This window comes from Pan paniscus, chromosome 1 (assembly GCF_029289425.2).
Source record: "Pan paniscus chromosome 1, NHGRI_mPanPan1-v2.0_pri, whole genome shotgun sequence".
NCBI classification, from domain to species: domain Eukaryota; kingdom Metazoa; phylum Chordata; class Mammalia; order Primates; family Hominidae; genus Pan; species Pan paniscus.
Genome location: NC_073249.2, coordinates 68,958,164 through 68,975,240, shown reverse-complemented (window position 1 = coordinate 68,975,240; position 17,077 = coordinate 68,958,164). Strand labels below are relative to the sequence as shown.

The window sequence follows — 17,077 nt, the reverse complement described above, 5'->3', positions numbered from 1 at the left end:
TGTCTTCATACCTTTGCTTTGCATTTTTTCCTTCCCTAAGATATTTATTCTCTTGCTGAATGAATTCTACTCTGCTCAGCTCCTAGTACCTTGAATTTTACTTGATCAATTCTGTCTACAGTTTTTTTTCTCTTCTAAAGTCTTAGAACACTTGTTTTCTCCAACATTGTAAATTTATTATAGTAGAGCTTTAGGAAAGTCTCATTCACTTAAAGAAGGCTTGTGTGTGGTCTTACAAAGAGGTTTTTTTTGTTTTTGTTTTTGTTTTTGTTTTTTTGAAACGGGGTCTTGCTCTGTCACCCAGGCTGGAGTGCAGTGGTGCAATCTTGGCTCACTGCAACCTCCACCTACCTCAGCCTCCAGAGTAGGTGGGATTACAGGCACCCACCACCACACCCAGCTAATTTTTATATTTTTAGTAGAGACGGGATTTCACCATTTGGCCAGTCTGGTCTTGAACTCCTGACCTCAAGTGATCTGCCCGCCTCGGCCTCCCGAAGTACTGGGATTACAGGCATGAGCCATCGCACTCGGCCTGAAAAGGTCTTTGAGTAGTCTTTTCTTAATATGGTTCACAATTCACTTTTTCAGAGAAATACATATAAAGTTGTCATTTTAAAAACTCAAAAAGTAATCTTAGTTTTTGTTTCCTTAGTTTTCTCAATTGGCCTTTGGACATTAAATTTAAATATTGTTTTCCTGTCTTTCAGTTACAGATGAGGACACAGTAAAGAGGTATTTTGCCAAGTTTGAAGAGAAGTTTTTCCAAACCTGTGAAAAAGAACTTGCCAAAATCAACACATTTTATTCAGGTGAGTAATTAAGAGACTTTTTTTTTTGCTGCCGGGGAAGGATAAATTGTACCATATCATTGTTTAAACTTCTGATCAATGTTTTTAAATTGAGTCTTGTTTTCCTTACTATACTGCACTTAAGAGGTATTTTCTTGAGCTGGGATAAGAACACATCTGGTTTCTCAATGTTTAAGCTTTCTGTGGTCATTGCCTAGAAACTCTTGCAGTCAAAAGGATATTGGGACTTCGTTGAGAGGCAATACCTTGGTAGAGCTTCACTGTGGCCCAGTTCAAAGCTTGAAGAGTCGGAAACTTGATTTTATCATTTTAGCCAGAGATGAATTACACAGTTCCAGCTTATCAGTGATGGCAGTTTTATACCTTTTCATTGCCTAGAACACTTATACTTATTTCTCTAAAGCACTGCCCTCCAGAGTGGCATCTACAGTATGCCACTCGAATGTGAGAATAAAATATTGGAACTTATATATATTTATGTCTGACTGTTTTGAACTTTATTTTTTATACATGTATGTTGCAATGTACATAATATACATTAGTAAAACAATGTCTTTATAGTGAAAAATTTTGGAAACTTTACTCTAGAGCACTACCGTAGACATCAGGAGTCCTGTGAGACCTAGTTAATAATCAGATAGTTTCATGAGTACAGAATCTGAACAAAGTGAGTTAGATTCAGAAGGATATTTCATCTAGACTCTGGAAACCTTACACATAGTTCCTGTTACACCGCCAGATTTACAGCCTAATAACTGGAATACCTATCCTATTGAATGTAATGTATCTATTCCCTGAGCAGTAATTGATGAAAAAAAAATGTAGTCTGTAATTTTATTTAATATCCAAAATATAAAATTACTCTATTTTTTAATTTTCATATTTAATATGCAAATTACATGCCTGCTATTGAGAATATATTCTCATCTCTTGGCAAAGACTTTGGAAATACCATAATCTTATAACTAGCGTAATCATAAACCAGGTATTAGTGTGAATTAGTCTAAAGATGAATAGTTTCATGACTTAATTAGTAAAGTCATGTTTTTCGGATAATTTTTTTCCTGGCTTGTCCACAACTTCTGGAAGCATCTTACTCAGTTATCCTTTTTCAGCATCTTACTCAGATATCCTTTTTCAGCAGCCCCTTCAACTAGAGGCTGATCATTCTTTTTTATAGAGTATTGGGAGACAGGAGATGGAAAAAGGTAAAAAGAGTCAGTGAGAAAGAGCTGCCAGAAGACAAGAGACTGAGTCCAGCATTCTCTTAGCTATCATTGTTCTTCCAAATCAGTATTTCTGTGTATTTCTATAAAAATGAATCTTCTTCTAAGCATCAGTATTGTTCTATTTCTGCCACTCCTATTTGTTAGCATCTACTGACCTCTTGGTTGCTCACTGTGAACTTAGACTCCTGGCTCCCAGTCTGAATAAATCTCTATCTTAATTTTTCATATCATGCTGGATGACTTCATTGTCCTTGTGGACAGTCATTTTCAGTTACACTGTACTTTAGCCCCATACACACATAGCGATACCCATCACCCAGAATTCCTCTCCTCTAAAATACTAAAACCTAATATGAGTCTATGACCATGTCTCCTAGCCTTTTAGCTTTTTACTCCCCTACTCCTTTAACATCTGTTTTTCCATCTCACAGAGCTCTAGTTTCTTGACTCTCCCATTTTATTTCAGTTTATCATACATGTCTTAGAATTATTTCCTACTCTTTTTTTGTCTTCTTTTTTCCTTTTTTTTTTTTGGAGAATGGGGTCTTGCTATGTTGCCCAGGCAGGTCTTGAATTCCTGGGCTCAAGCTGTTTCTTGCCTCTGTCTTCCTAAGTGCTAGCATTATAGACATGGCCACCACACCCAGCCAGAATTATTTTCTTCTCCATCAGTCATTTTAACCATTTTGACTCCTGTGTTTTTAATCCCTTTACCCTCATTGCCTTATGTTGCATCTGCCTAGTAAAACTCAACCAATTCATCCTTTACCTTCTCCATGCCTACCCTAGAGGCTGCGTAGGACAACAGCAGAATAAATTGGAACCACTGTAAATTTGTTGTTGCACCTGTAACTGTGCCCTCAAAGCTTCCTGTGGGTCCTAATCAATATCATTTTTCATGCTCCAAAGTGCTTTTGTAAACCTTATATCATTCTCCAGAATTCTCTAACCCCACCATCTTCCCCATCATGCTCATTATACCCCCAGCTTTACAAATAAAAATAAAGGCCATCAGCTTCTGTTGATGTATAATACCATGCAGATATATGGTATTATATCTGCATCTCTCTCCCAAATGCCTATAGACATTCTCATCCTTATTTATTTTCCTCCAATCTTTGTAGAAGAGATATCCCTCTTTATTCCACGGGAGATCTTTACGACTACTGACTAAATTTCAACTCTTCAAGACCTTGCTCCAGTAATTATTTCCTCTAAGAATTATTAAATAAATATATTTAACTTCCCTTTATACCAATTCAATCTCCTTAGCAAGTCATTCCCTTCAACAAAAAAATGAGCAAGCAAATTTCTTAACTTTATATCCTCCCCCTCATCTTTCATTTGTAGCTGGGCTTTTTCCTTAGGCAGAGGGAACAGTTTATATACAAGCAAGAGCCATGAAAGAACATGGCATATATGCATGTCTCTTTCACCAGGATACAGGCACCTAGAAGACAGAGACAAAATATACATTTTCTTTTTTTTTGAGACGGAGTCTCACTCTGTCGCCCAGGCTGGAGTGCAGTGGTGCGATCTTGGCTCACTGCAAACTCTGCCTCCCGGGTTCACGTCATTCTCCTGCCTCAGCCTCCCGAGTAGCTGGGACTACAGGCACCCACCACCATGCCCAGCTAATTTTTAAAATATTTTTAGTAGAGACGGGGTTTCACCGTGTTAACCAGGGTGGTCTTGATCTCCTGACCTCGTGATCCGCCTGCCTCAGCCTCCCAAAGTGCTGGGATTGCAGGTGTGAGCCACTGTGCACAGCCAAAATATAAATATTATTTAAAGCCATGCAAACAGGTAGATTTTCTGTATGGGAAAAATATACAGAAAGGATTTCAGTGTTCTCAAGAAGAAAGATAATTTCTATAATTAGGAGATAGAAAGATAAAGAGGAACCAGCAATGTAGACAGAGAAGACCATATAGCAGGAGGAGGAGGAGGAAACTAAAAGAGGAGGGCATTTGCAATGAAACAAATGTCTAGATTGAGAAAGCGTATTGGAAATGATGTAAGGCTGTAGACTATGAATATATAAAATCAAGTTCATTAGCTTTTTTCTTTTACTATGACATTTTTTGAAAAAGAAGGATCTCTAAGCTCAATTCTAAATGGATGATTTGTATCATAAAGAATAGAAAATGCTTCTTTGTTTATGAAGAAAAATATCTACTCTTGGTAGTAGATGCTTTGTTTTTTTTTGTTTGTTTGTTTTTGAGACAGGATCTCACTCTGTTGTCCAGGCTGGAGTGCAGTGTCATGATCTCGGCTCACTGCAACCTCTGCCCCCCAGGTTCAAGTGATCCTCCTGCCTCAGCCTCCCGCATAGCTGGTACTACAGGCATGCACCACCACACCTGGCTAATTTTTTATTTTTATTTTTGGTAGAGATGGGGTTTCACCATGTTGGCCAGGGTGGTCTCGAACTCCTGACCTCAGGTGATTCACCCACCTTGGTCTCCCAAAGTGCTTGGATTACAGACATGAGCCACTGCACCCGGCCAGTAGATACTTTATTTTGAGTTATAGTAAAGAAAAAAAATGTACATTATGACCCAGTGCACATATACAGATAAATGTTTGTTTTATATATGTTTGTATGCATCTATGTGTGTGTGACTACACAATATATTTAAATAATTTAAGATATTTTTTCATGAAACAGTACATCTTTAGTACTTGTAGTATATTGTTTTCTATATTTTTCTATTCTATTTGATTTTTTAAATGCTAATTATGATCCACTAAATTGGTTTTATGACCTCATATTGGGTTGCAACCTTCAGTTTGAAACATGATTTCTTTAAGTTAGGTCGCTTCTCAAAAATAATTTTAGGCTAGCTACTATTAAAACTTTTGGTGCTGTAATTTGATGACTTCCTGTTTTGTGTGTGTTTTGGCAGGGCCAGTGAGGCACGTCTCTTGATGTCCTCACTGGTACAAATTGGTAGTCTCTAGAGTGACTCCTGCCAGATCAGGAAGTGGTAGGTAATACGAAGAAATGATTCACAGAAATAGAATTTGTTTCTGGTCCTCAGCAGTATCTTTTTTCCCTCATTTAGCCACCTTCTCCCCAGAAGATTGTAGACTGCAGTTGTCAGACACTAGGGCACAAGAAAAACTATAAACAATATGGGGTGAGTTGAGCTTAATAACTCACCTCCACCCACTTATATCTCACACATTAAATAGCTAAAAATGCTCCATTTTTAAGTGAGATATTTTTGACTAAAACCTTTCAGTGTCCCTAAACAAATTGCTATATTTTATTTTGTCTGTTTCTAGTCATATCAAAAAGGCCAAACAATCAAAATATAGCATGAATGCTGCTAAAATTTGGAATTTTTTTCTTGCCGATGCTATTTACTGTTTAACCTTCCTAGGCTTCCACACACTTGCTTATAAAACAAACAGATTGATTCCCAACCCTCTAGGGTTCCACATGTTAGGATCAGAAGCTATTTTCAATATTCAGAAAACCTGATGTAAGTTACTTTGTTAGTCTTTATTGTTTATTATGTATCTTTGGTTAAAAAATTGAGATTTATTTAGATTTATAGATAAAATCAGTATTTGAAGATCATAGGAAGAGAAGGGAATTGTGAAAGGGAGGGGTCCTTTGTGGTAAAAACATTGCTAATCCCTAACCTAGAAGTCTCTTAGTTCTCTTCTGTCACTAAAAATGGTATCAATCATGAAGGCTATACCATTAGAAACCTTTTTTTTGTGGTGATCAGTAATGTCTTTTTCCAGTGGACAAGTGATCCAACTGATCACTTTTTTCAAATCAGTTTGCCTTTTCTCTTTATTCAAAATACTTAGTTTCTAAACAGTGTTTATTTGCCTAATGTTAAAAAAAAAGTCAGAATATATGTGTTGCTTCTAATATTTCACAAAACAGTCAAGCCTTTTTTATTGGCTGGAATTTTGAAATAGCTAAGTGCTTTGTCTTTGTTTTTGAATAACTTCTTTTTTTTCTGGGTGACTTTTTTGACTTCGGTTACATTGGGAAGTCACAGCAGTGTTACATCCTTTTTCTTTACTAAAAAGGAAGGAAAGGAGGGAGACAGGGAAGAAGGAAGGTAATTGCATTGGTGTTTTATTAGTAGGATCTTGCCTGTAAAATATTTTCTTGTTTCATATAAATGCAAGACCGATTAGATAATAGTTACTAAGAGCTATTCTTATTATATAGTTATTCCTGTTATTCCTGTAATCCTGTTTTACAATGTCTTGCTGTATGTTTTTATTATTGATTTATATTGTTTTTATACAAGAGGAATTTGAGGCACTGAATATTGTTATACCACTAAATGTGTGCAATGAATCATGAGAATCTTTTACACTGAAATAGTAAATGTTCATTTTACAAATGATACATGTGTCTAGTATGCATGTATTTAAACTATGACTTAATGGCTGGTTTTGTTCTTTGCTCATGTGTGTGTTAAAATGTAGATTAAGTAGGTTTTTTTAATGAGAGTGGTCATAGGTTGGTATATTGTTTTAAATTCCCATGTGTTAACGTATCTTCCTGTGTCATGATTCTCTTGAGTTCATTACAGTAGAATCAGTTACTTAAGAACTGTTTAAAGGAGCAGGGAGGGTAGTAGGGGAAGTGAAATTAAAGCAGCCACTCTTGCTTGCTTTGTTGTTAATACATCTGAAGGAAATTACAATTACAATATTTATATTGTCCACAATAAATTTTCCTTTCTTTATTTTGTTAAAAAAAGTGTTTTATAAGCATCTATTAAAAACAAGCCACGTGAAAACCACCCTCATTTTCTTTCTCTCCTTTTTTTCTCTCTTTCCTTCCTTCCTTCTGTCTCTCTCCTATTTTTCCTTTTTTCTTTCTGAGACTGAAAGAAAGGATGAGGAATGTCTATGGTCATGAGTAACACAATTTCCAAATGGCATCTTCACAAACACAATATCATGTAAATAATGGGTTTTTAAAAAATTGTAGGTCACAACCCAATAAATTGGTCAGAAAATTAAAATATAGTTACGTGTCACTTAATGACAGGGATAATTCTGAGAAATGCGTCATGAGGTGATTTCATTTTGGGAACATCATGTGTACTTACACAAACCTAGATGGTATATCCTATTACACATGTAGCATATATAGTATAGCCTGTTGCTCCTAGGCTACAAAACTGTCCAGCATGTTACTACAGAGAATACTGTAGGCAATTGTAAAACAATGGTAAATATTTATGTATCTAAACGTAGAAAAGGTACAGTAAAAATAAAGTATTATATCTTATGGGACTACTGTTGTACGTGCTGTCGGTCGTTGACCAGAACGTTATTCTGTTGCGCTACGACTGTACGTGGGTCATCACAGGCATTTTTTAAAAAATATAGATAGAATATAGTAGAATAGAAAGTATCAGAGTGTTATTTACTAAATACATCTGTTGTGTGTATTTACAAATTACATGTACTTTTTAAAGTTTATGTGCAATATGACATTTAGTATTTTACAGTTATGCAAAATACTGTGAAAACAGACATGAAGAAGCCTTGAATTTACTTGGAGGAAGAAAGTGGGATTGAGGAAAAGCCTTTAGAAGAAGTGAAATTTAAATTGGGTCTTTGAAAATGTGTAGGCATTAGCCAAATGCTCTTAAGGGAGGTTGTTTGGGGATGGCTGTAGGGAGAGGTGGGATTTAGTGCCCCAGAGCAAGGGAAAAAATCTATCCAGATGCACAGTGGTGTTAAAGTACATGACATATTTGGGGATGAAGACAATAACAAATAGTCTTTTGAGGCTGAAGTTGTAAGATATTAAGGAGTGAGTTGCTGGTTAGAGAGAAAAGTGGAAAAATTAGATGTTTTATTCACATACAGATTTCAGACTTTGGTATTTGAGGTACACAGTTTCAAGTAGTAAGAATTCCAGATAAAAGATAAAAGCAGTATAAAAAATGCATGTAATGTAACAAAGTTAACTATCTTGAATCATCTGTGATGGGTCAACATTCTCATAAACTTACTTTATATTTTGAATAACACCAAGGTCCATAAATTGAATTAGCAAGATGGTAATATTGTAAGACAGGTAAACAAATAATAAAAATATTCTAAGACACTAATTTGATTTTAGAAAGAGTTATTCTTCAATTGCATAACAACATAACAGCTTTGCCATTCTGAAGATAGCTTGTAGTTCTTGAAATAACTTTTTCTAAAAGTAAAAGAACGATGAATTTGGTGAAAGCAAAATATATTGCTAACCCTTATTCTAGCTCTTTGAGGGATACATAGGTGCTTTGAAAATTCTTGAATGGTCATTGGAAATTTTTATCAAATATTTAGTATGAGAGCTTATGGCGTTAACATATTATTAAAATAATAATATTTGTTCTTATATTCAGGGTCACTTGATTTACTGGCATAAGTAGAAATTGTAGTTTATTGGCAAAATAGTCTGTTTTCATCAATATTATAAAATTGCTTAGAAATACTGTGTGTAATATTTTTTCAGATAGCTTCTAAGTTGTTAGGACATAAATACTTAAGTTGTTTGAACCTGACTACTTAATAAATAGAAGCATTAGGTATTTCTTTTGTCCTAGAAGCATCATGAAAGTATTACTGAGACACAAAGTATGCCGTGAACCAAGAAAGAACTTAGAAGTTCTACACTGTTTTTGATCTTGAGGATAAGACAGACACATTTGCAATAGAAATGTTTAACATATGTAAAAAGAGCCCTGAGATTCATTCATTCACTCATTCACTTATTTATTTATTTATTTTGAGACGGAGTCTTGCTTTGTCACCCAGGCTGGAATGTGGTGGTGTGATCTCAGCTCACTGCAACCTCTGCCTCCCAGGTTCAAGCAATTTTCTGCCTCAGCCTCCTGAGTAGCTGAGATTACAGGTGCCCACCACCACGCCTGGCTAATTTTTTTGCATTTTTAGTAGAGACGAGGTTTCACCATCTTGACTAGGCTGGTCTTGAACCTCCTGACCTCGTGATCCACTCACCTCGGCCTCCAAAAGTGCTGGGATTACAGGCGTGAGCGACTGCGCCTGGCCTCATTTTTATTTTTGTAAGTGTATTTGTAGATTTTCATCGTAGATCAAAGTATACACTTTTATATATACACACACACACGCTTTTCCAGGTTCTGTGCAATCCCATGTGTTTGAGCTTTCTGGCGATCTGGCTCTAGAAAACTGAAGTGTCATTGCAAAATAGATTGGGATACTTGGTGTCAAAAGCAGTATTTCTTATTCTTTTTAAACCTATACCCCTTTGATAGATATGAAAATCTCATACCATAGCTGTAGTAATATTGAATATGATTTTTTCAAACTACATATGGTTTATATTCCCCTACCCCCACCCAGGGATTCTCATAGGCTCCTCTACATAGTTATGCCCTTAAGGAAGAGAGTCATTACTTTAAAGAAAGTAGCAAAATACACCTGAAATGTTGATTTCTTCTTCATTTCTATATGGGAATGTAGGCTACTAGAGAGAACTTTTACCTATTTATTCATTCAGCAAACATGGATTGAGTATACTATATGCAAGCTCTTTATGGTACAAAGATAATGATGATAGGCCACGCAAAAACTTGTATGAGAGTGTTAACAGCAGCATTATTTACATAGTTTAAAAAACTAGAAACAATTCAAATGTCTGCAGACTGAAGATATTTAAACAAAATATAATCGCTTCTCGGCCTTTTGGCTAAGATCAAGTGTAAACAAAATATATATCCACACAATGAAATACTATTTGGCAATAAAAGGAACTCAGTATAACAGACTTACATTATGATACAAAATGGATGAAACTCAAAATCATCCTGCTAAGTTAAAGAACCCAAACACAAAAGATTATATATTGTATGATTCTTTTACATGAAATGTTCAGAAAAGGCAGATCAGCAGAGACAGAATACAGATCAGTGTTTGCCTGGGGTAGGGGGTGGAAGTGGGGATTGACAGCTAATGGCCATGATGGAAGTATAGGAGGTGACAGAAATGTTCTCAAATTGGATTTTTATGATGATTGCACAACTCTATAAATTTACTAAAAGTCAATGAATTGCATGTTTACAGTAGATGAATCCTATGGTAGGTAAGTTATACCTCAAACAAATTATTTAAAATAAATTTTCATTATAAAAAAAGATAAAGATTTTAGAACTGTTACCTTTAGAGTTCAGTCAGTCAGTGAAGCAAACATAAACAAAGAATTATATGCAGTGTGCTTTGGCTGCATGTATGTGGTCCCATACAAGCCCTAAGGTGGGAGTTTCATTTGTGACTGAGAGAGTTGTTAAATATGAAAAACTTTATATAGAAAGCAGTGTTTGAGATTAGCCTTGCAAAACGAGTAAGGAGTTTTCCAGATGGAGAGGCATTTGTGTCTTGACTTATTGTTGGCACACAGAAAGTAACAGGTCCTCTTTCTTTTCATTTTTGGGCTTCTTACATTTTTAATATGCATATAATGAGAAGAGTAAATGTATTGACAGTTCTGACTGAGGACATTAAACAATTAGCAAATTTATATACTAATCTTTTAACAATTAAAGTTAAGCAATTTTATTACATATGATATTCTAGTTTACCTGCAGTTTTTAGTCAGCAGAATAATTTATAGTGGCCCTTAGATAAATCCTTGTATTATTTCATTTTATGTTTGTGTGCATATTGTGTGTAATATTTTTTCAGGTAGCTTCTAAGTCATTAGGACATAAATACTTAAGTTGTTTGAACCTGACTACTTAATAAATAGAAGCATTAGTTATTTCTTTTGGCCTAGAAGCATCATGAAAATATTACTGAAACACTAAGGGCATCATGAACCAAGAAAGAACCAAGAAGTTCTATACTGTTTTGATCCTAAGGATAAGACAAACACATTTACAATAGAAATGTTTAACATGTGTAAAAGGAGCCCTGAGATTCATTTTCTGTTGACTTAAATAAGAGATTTTAAAATATGTGAATTGTTCTGTTTTTTACAATATGGAAGACTGGAAAGAAATCCTAATAATCTCTTACTTCAAAACACTAAAGTGATACATAAAAAATACAAAATTATCAGGAAAATAATAAAAATATATATCTAATATGATTAAAAATGTAAAGGAGAGCATGAAAACCATAAACAAAGAAGAAATCATTAAAATTGACTAGGCATTTTTTTAAAGGACCAATTAGATCTTTTACAAATGAAAATATAATCACGGAAGTTAGTGTCTTAATAGATCAATCAAACTGTAGATTTAGGTAGACTTAAAGGGACAATTTATAAACTGGAAGATAGAGCTGAAAATTTACTCAGAATGCAACACAAATCGATAAAGAGAAGAAAATATGAGAGTTGTAAGAGACAAAGTAAAAAGGTCAAGGGGTTATAATTGGTATCTTTATTTTCCCAAGACCCGTTCCATATTTCCTTTGCCCTCAGCCAGAACCGCAACTGGTTATTAGGTGAGATGACCTAGACTTTAATTCCCAGAGGATCTGAATCTCAGTAGTTCTTTTATTAATTGCTGTAGGGTTTTTTTGTTTTTGTTTTTGAGACACAGTCTCACTCTGTCACCCAGGCTGGAGTGTGTGGTGGCACAATCTCGGCTCACTGCAACCTCCACCTCCTGAGTTCAAGTGATTCTCGTGCCTCAGCCTTCTGAGCACCTGGAATCACAGGCGTGCAGCACCACACCCTGCTAATTTTTGTAATCTTGGTAGAGATCTGATTTTACCATGTTGGTCAGGCTGTTCTCCAACTACTGGCCTCAAGTGATCCACCTGCCTCAGCCTCCCAGAGTGCTGGGATTACAGGTGTGAGCCACCATGCCCGGCCTGTTGTAGTTTTCCATTAACATATATTATTGGTCATGGAAGTAATGGGAGGTGTTCCAGAATCTCCTGGGTTCCAGAGCTTGTTGCTCCTATTATGTTTCAGCAGTTCACTTTTCCCTTGGTAATCAGGATCAGTCAAGGGGTTTACTTTTAGCCAGTAAACCCCTTCTTTGCCATTGTTTCATTAGTACAAAGAACCCAAAATGGCCAGGTGACAATTTCATCTTCCAATTCAGTAGAACCATTGTTGTATTCCTCTGATGGAAGCATTTTCCCCTTGAGAACTAACCAACAGTCAGAGTTTAAGTCGTAGATTGGGAAGCAAAAATTATGTGAGTGGATTATTACTTACAGTATTGAGAGGAACCACTCCTACTTCTACCCCTTGATTCCTAGACTGGATATTTTGGTTATGTTGGGGACTTATGGCCTCATTATTGTATCCTGTAAAAGAGAACCCCATCTTTTCAGAGTCTTGTCTCCCAACTTTTCTGTTAGGCCATTGATCAGCTTTTCTATTAGGCCATCTATTTCTGGGTATATAGTAAAAGACCATTTTCTTCCATGGCTATGAGCCCATTGCTTTTACTGTCTTTGCTGTGAAATGAGTTCCTTGATCAGAAGCAAGGCTGTATAGAATACTGTGATAGTGGATAAAGCATTTCAGGAGATGGTGGTGCTGGAGAAGCATTATGGGTGGAGAAGGTACATCCATATCAAGAATGCTTTTATTCCAGGGAGGACAAATCTCTGCCCCCTGCCTAATAGAAGGCATCCAACACAATCAACCTGCCAGTAGGTAGCTGGCCAGTCCCAGGGGGGACTCTGGGGTTCAGTGCTAGTCTCTGCTGCCTGGTGAGTAGCTGCATTATCAGATGTGTAGCTGCATGCCAGGGGCTAGAGGTTGTATTGATTTTCCTCAGTGAAAATACCATATCCGGAATAGCAGCTGCTATCACAGAGACCACCTAGTTTACACAGTCCAGTTATTCACCAAGATTCATCCAACTTGCGTAAACAAATGAGTTAAGAGAGGATGTGGTAGGTATCCTATCCCTTTGTCTTTAAAGTTTGTGATTGTTGTACTAATTTCTGCAGTTCTATCTTGATAAGGAAAAGTTCCAGGAACTGTTACAGCCCTTTCTTCATCATGTTCCTTCCTTCATCATATTTCTTACCTGTGGTTCAGAATCACTAGAGAGTCTACCAGTGGCCTAGTAGGTCTATTCCAATTATACATCTTGGAACTGAAAAAGGAATCATAGGATGAATCTGTGGACCAACTGGGTCTTTTGTGAGTCTCATCTGGGCTGATATTTCATCTGTCACCTGAATATCATAAATGTATAGTTTGATTGCTAAACCACAGTGGTGCCTGGAGTCTCCAGAAGTTTGTCACTTCTAGGGAAAAAGATTCAAAGTATGAGAGGGACTTTGAAATGAGCAAGTTTCTCCATTGCTGACTTTGAAGATAGGGTTAAGAGTAGTCTCGAAGAGCTAAAAGCAGACCACAGATGAGAGCCAGCAAGGAAACAGTCTTAAAACTACAAAAAACTGAATTCTGCCACAAACAAGTGAGCTTGAATGTGAGCTTGAGAAAGAGCCTAGCTAACACCTTGCATTTAGCCTTAGGAGAGCCTGACAGAGAACCTAGCCACATCATGCTTGGACTTCTAACCTACAAAACGGTGAGCTAATAAGTGGGGTTTCTTTAAGGCACTATGTGTGTGGTAATTTGTTATACAACAATGCAAAGCTAATATACAAAAGCCAATGACTAGTAGTCTTTGCAAAGTCTGGATATTTCCTTTTCCTCAGTGCACAGTCACTCTAGTAAATAGACACAAGGCCCTTTGAGGAAGGATTAGAGGAAGATCTACAGTATATACTTGTGGCAGTGCTACAGGAACCACCCGAAAGCAAGGCCAGCTTCCACTTCAGTCAGGGGTCTTGAGTTTTTGAACTAGCGTTGATCTGGAAGCTGGTAAGAGGTAGTGACTCTCTGTTGTAGTGACTAATATCAAGTATTTGGCCACCAGACCTGGAGTTTTTTTCTGTTACATCAATTAAGCAATATTCTAGTAGGTTGCCCATTTCTGTCTTTCCTAGGGATAACCATGATCAATTAACCACAGCCAAAATCTCTGTGTGCAAAAACATCTGTCCTGTTGCCTTTTATGGTAAATGCACCCACCTTGTTTTGATAGTTAAGTGCTGCCATCTGGCCTTTCTGTTCCAAGGATCATTGAATGTGCATTGCAATCAGGGAACCCATCTCAATAGATACATCTCTCATGGCCATTCCTGGCCTTCACTGGGGAGTAAACATAGAGCTTTTTAAGGATGCAGGTGCTCTCCTCACTAACGTAATTCTGGATGCCTTAATGAAGGGAGTATTTTCTGGGCCCCCTCAGGGGGATGTGATTGGTGTTGGAGAGGCGTAAGAGTGGTCCCTAGGAGCTAAAAGCAGGTCCCAGATGGGTTGACCCACATAAATGGATGAAATTTATTTGGAAAGAGGAATGGAAACATGATTTTGGTTTTGAATACAGTCTTAGATCATAGGAAATACAAGAAGATATAAATAGATTATAAAAGCTAAGAAAATGAAGGTCATGTAAAGGATTAAGAATAGAGATGAATCTTGGAAACATCCTATAGAAGGAAATTCTCTAGGAGAAAGAGAGAGTGAATCATTAAGCAGTGCCAGACAGGACAAAAATACTAAAGATTAATTGAAGACAACAGCAAGACAGTATAGCAGTAGATAAAGCAAGGAATAGGAGAATTATGAGAAAGCATAAGTTGTAAATAATTCTTTGTTATTATTATATAATTTTTATCATTATTTATTGAGTGCTATGTCCCTTGGCATTTTTTTTTTTTGAGACAGTGTCTCGCTCTGTCACCCAGGCTGGAGTGCAGTGGCACAATCTCGGCTCACTGCAGCCTCTGCTCACTGCAACCACTGCCTCCCGAATTCAAGCAATTCTCTTGCCTCAGCCTCCCAAGTAGCTGGGATTACAGGAATGCACCACCACGCCCGGCTAATTTTGTATTTTTAGTAGAGACAGGGTTTCACCATGTTGGCCAGGCTGGTCTCGAAATCCTGACCTCAGGTGATCCACCTGCCCCAGCCTCCCAAAGTGCTGGGATTACAGGCATGAGCCATTGCACCCAGCCGGTCCCTTGGCATTTCTATGCCTCATTTAATCTTTACAACCACTTTATGAGGGAGTTGGTATTTCCATTTCATCTGTGAAAGGTGTAGAAGAGTTTAAAAAAAAAAAAAACTTGACTAAAATCATACAGCTAGTTAATGAGGCAAGGATTTGAACCCAAATCTGCCTGGTTCCAGTGAACTGAATTGTGACCTTGGAAGAAAAATACAGAGTATTATTTTTAAATGTATGTGTAGCACAAACACATATATTCAGATATACCTAGTATTTTTAACACATAATTTGCAAGTCTTAATCTCTTGTAATACCTGGTTTAGAGAAGTAATGAAGGGTAGTGGGAAATACAGGAGATTACAGATCTAAAGCCCAAATTCTAATCCTGTTTCTGACCTGAACTGTATAACCAGAAACATTTCTTAATGGCGTTTTTAAATTGAGATATTTCTATACCATAAAATTTGCCTTCTTAAGGTTTGTAATTCCATGGTTTTTAGTGTATTCACAAGGTTGTACAACCATCACTACCAATTCTGGAACATTTTCATCATCCTAAAGACATATCTCGTACCCATTAGCAATCACTCCCCATTCACCTTCCACTCAGCCCATGGCAAGCATTAATCTACTTTTCTTTCTGTGTGGATTTCCTGATTCTGGACATGTCATATAAATGGAAACATACAATATTGGGTATTTTGTGTCTGGTTTCTTTCACTTAATGTCTTCAAGGTTCATCCATGTCAGAGCATGAATTAGCACTTCATTCTTTTTTAGTGGCTGATTCTATTGTGTGTTTATATAGACACACATGCATGCACACCACATTTTGTTGATTTGTTCCTCCATTGATGGACATTTGGATTGTTTCCACTTTCTGGCTATTATAAATGCAAGTTAGTATATGTATGCAAGTTTTCTTGTGAGCATATGTTTTCAGCTCTCTTAAGTATATGCCTAGGAATGGAATTGCTGAATCATATGTTTAACCTTTCGAGAACTGCCAGCTATTTTCCAAATACCAGAGAGGCTGTACCATTTTGCGGTTTCACTCTTAGTGGCTCTTTACATTTTATTTATTCATTTGTAAAAAGAAAGGGTACATGAGGTTTTATGGGGGGTAAAATGAAAGGAGAGTGTTACACAAAAATATTTTTTCCTATAGAGTTCTAAATATTACATGCAATGGTTTTCTTCTAGAAATTCTAGGGGAGCAAATGGGAATTATTAAAAATTCAGAAGTCAGTAGGAACTTTTTTATCTTACTGATTTGACAGTTCCGTTCTATTTCTTATAGAGAAGCTCGCAGAGGCTCAGCGCAGGTTTGCTACACTTCAGAATGAGCTTCAGTCATCGCTGGATGCACAGAAAGAAAGCACTGGTGTTACTACGCTGCGACAACGCAGAAAGCCAGTCTTCCACTTGTCCCATGAGGAACGTGTCCAACATAGAAATATTAAAGACCTTAAACTGGCCTTCAGCGAGTTCTACCTCAGTCTAATCCTGCTGCAGAACTATCAGGTACTTAGATTCTTACCCTAGAAAATGGCACCTTTAAGTAAATGAGAAATTTCAATAAATGGAAATACCCTAAAGTATTACCAGTGGGTCAGTTCCAAAAAGGAAAATCCTTAACATGTTGTTATTCTTGGGGTTCCTACTGGCTAAAAACCATGTGTCAGAGGCAGTAAAACTGTGTTAACAAGACTTCTATTTTTGAAGATTCATATTCCAAAAACTTTCCTATAATTAATATTTAGGGGTAGTCCACAACTCAAGGACTAACAGTTTGCTTCCTGTTTTTAGAGGCAGCTCTGATAGTCATGAATAGAAATAATACATCTCTCCAGCCACTGTTGGCTATGTAAGGGCTTTTCTTTTTTTTCCTTTCTTTTTTTTTTTTCTTTTTTGAAACAGAGTCTCACTGTGTCACCCAGGCTGGAGTACAATGACACGATCTCGGCTCACTGCAACCTCCGCCTCCTGGGTTCAAGCAATTCTCCTACCT

At 36.7% G+C, this 17,077-nt stretch overlaps 1 protein-coding gene across 2 annotated transcripts in view; it reads left to right on the top strand.

Annotated features, from left to right (window-relative positions):
• XPR1 (xenotropic and polytropic retrovirus receptor 1) overlaps nucleotides 1-17,077 on the top strand; it is a 246,563-nt gene that overhangs the window by 152,287 nt on the left and 77,199 nt on the right. For both annotated transcript variants that reach the window (XM_003824723.4, XM_034941805.3), the window contains exons 3-4: nucleotides 711-812; nucleotides 16,367-16,590. In XM_003824723.4, the coding sequence (XP_003824771.1) occupies nucleotides 711-812; nucleotides 16,367-16,590 (326 nt within the window). The remainder of the gene's footprint in view (nucleotides 1-710; nucleotides 813-16,366; nucleotides 16,591-17,077) is intronic.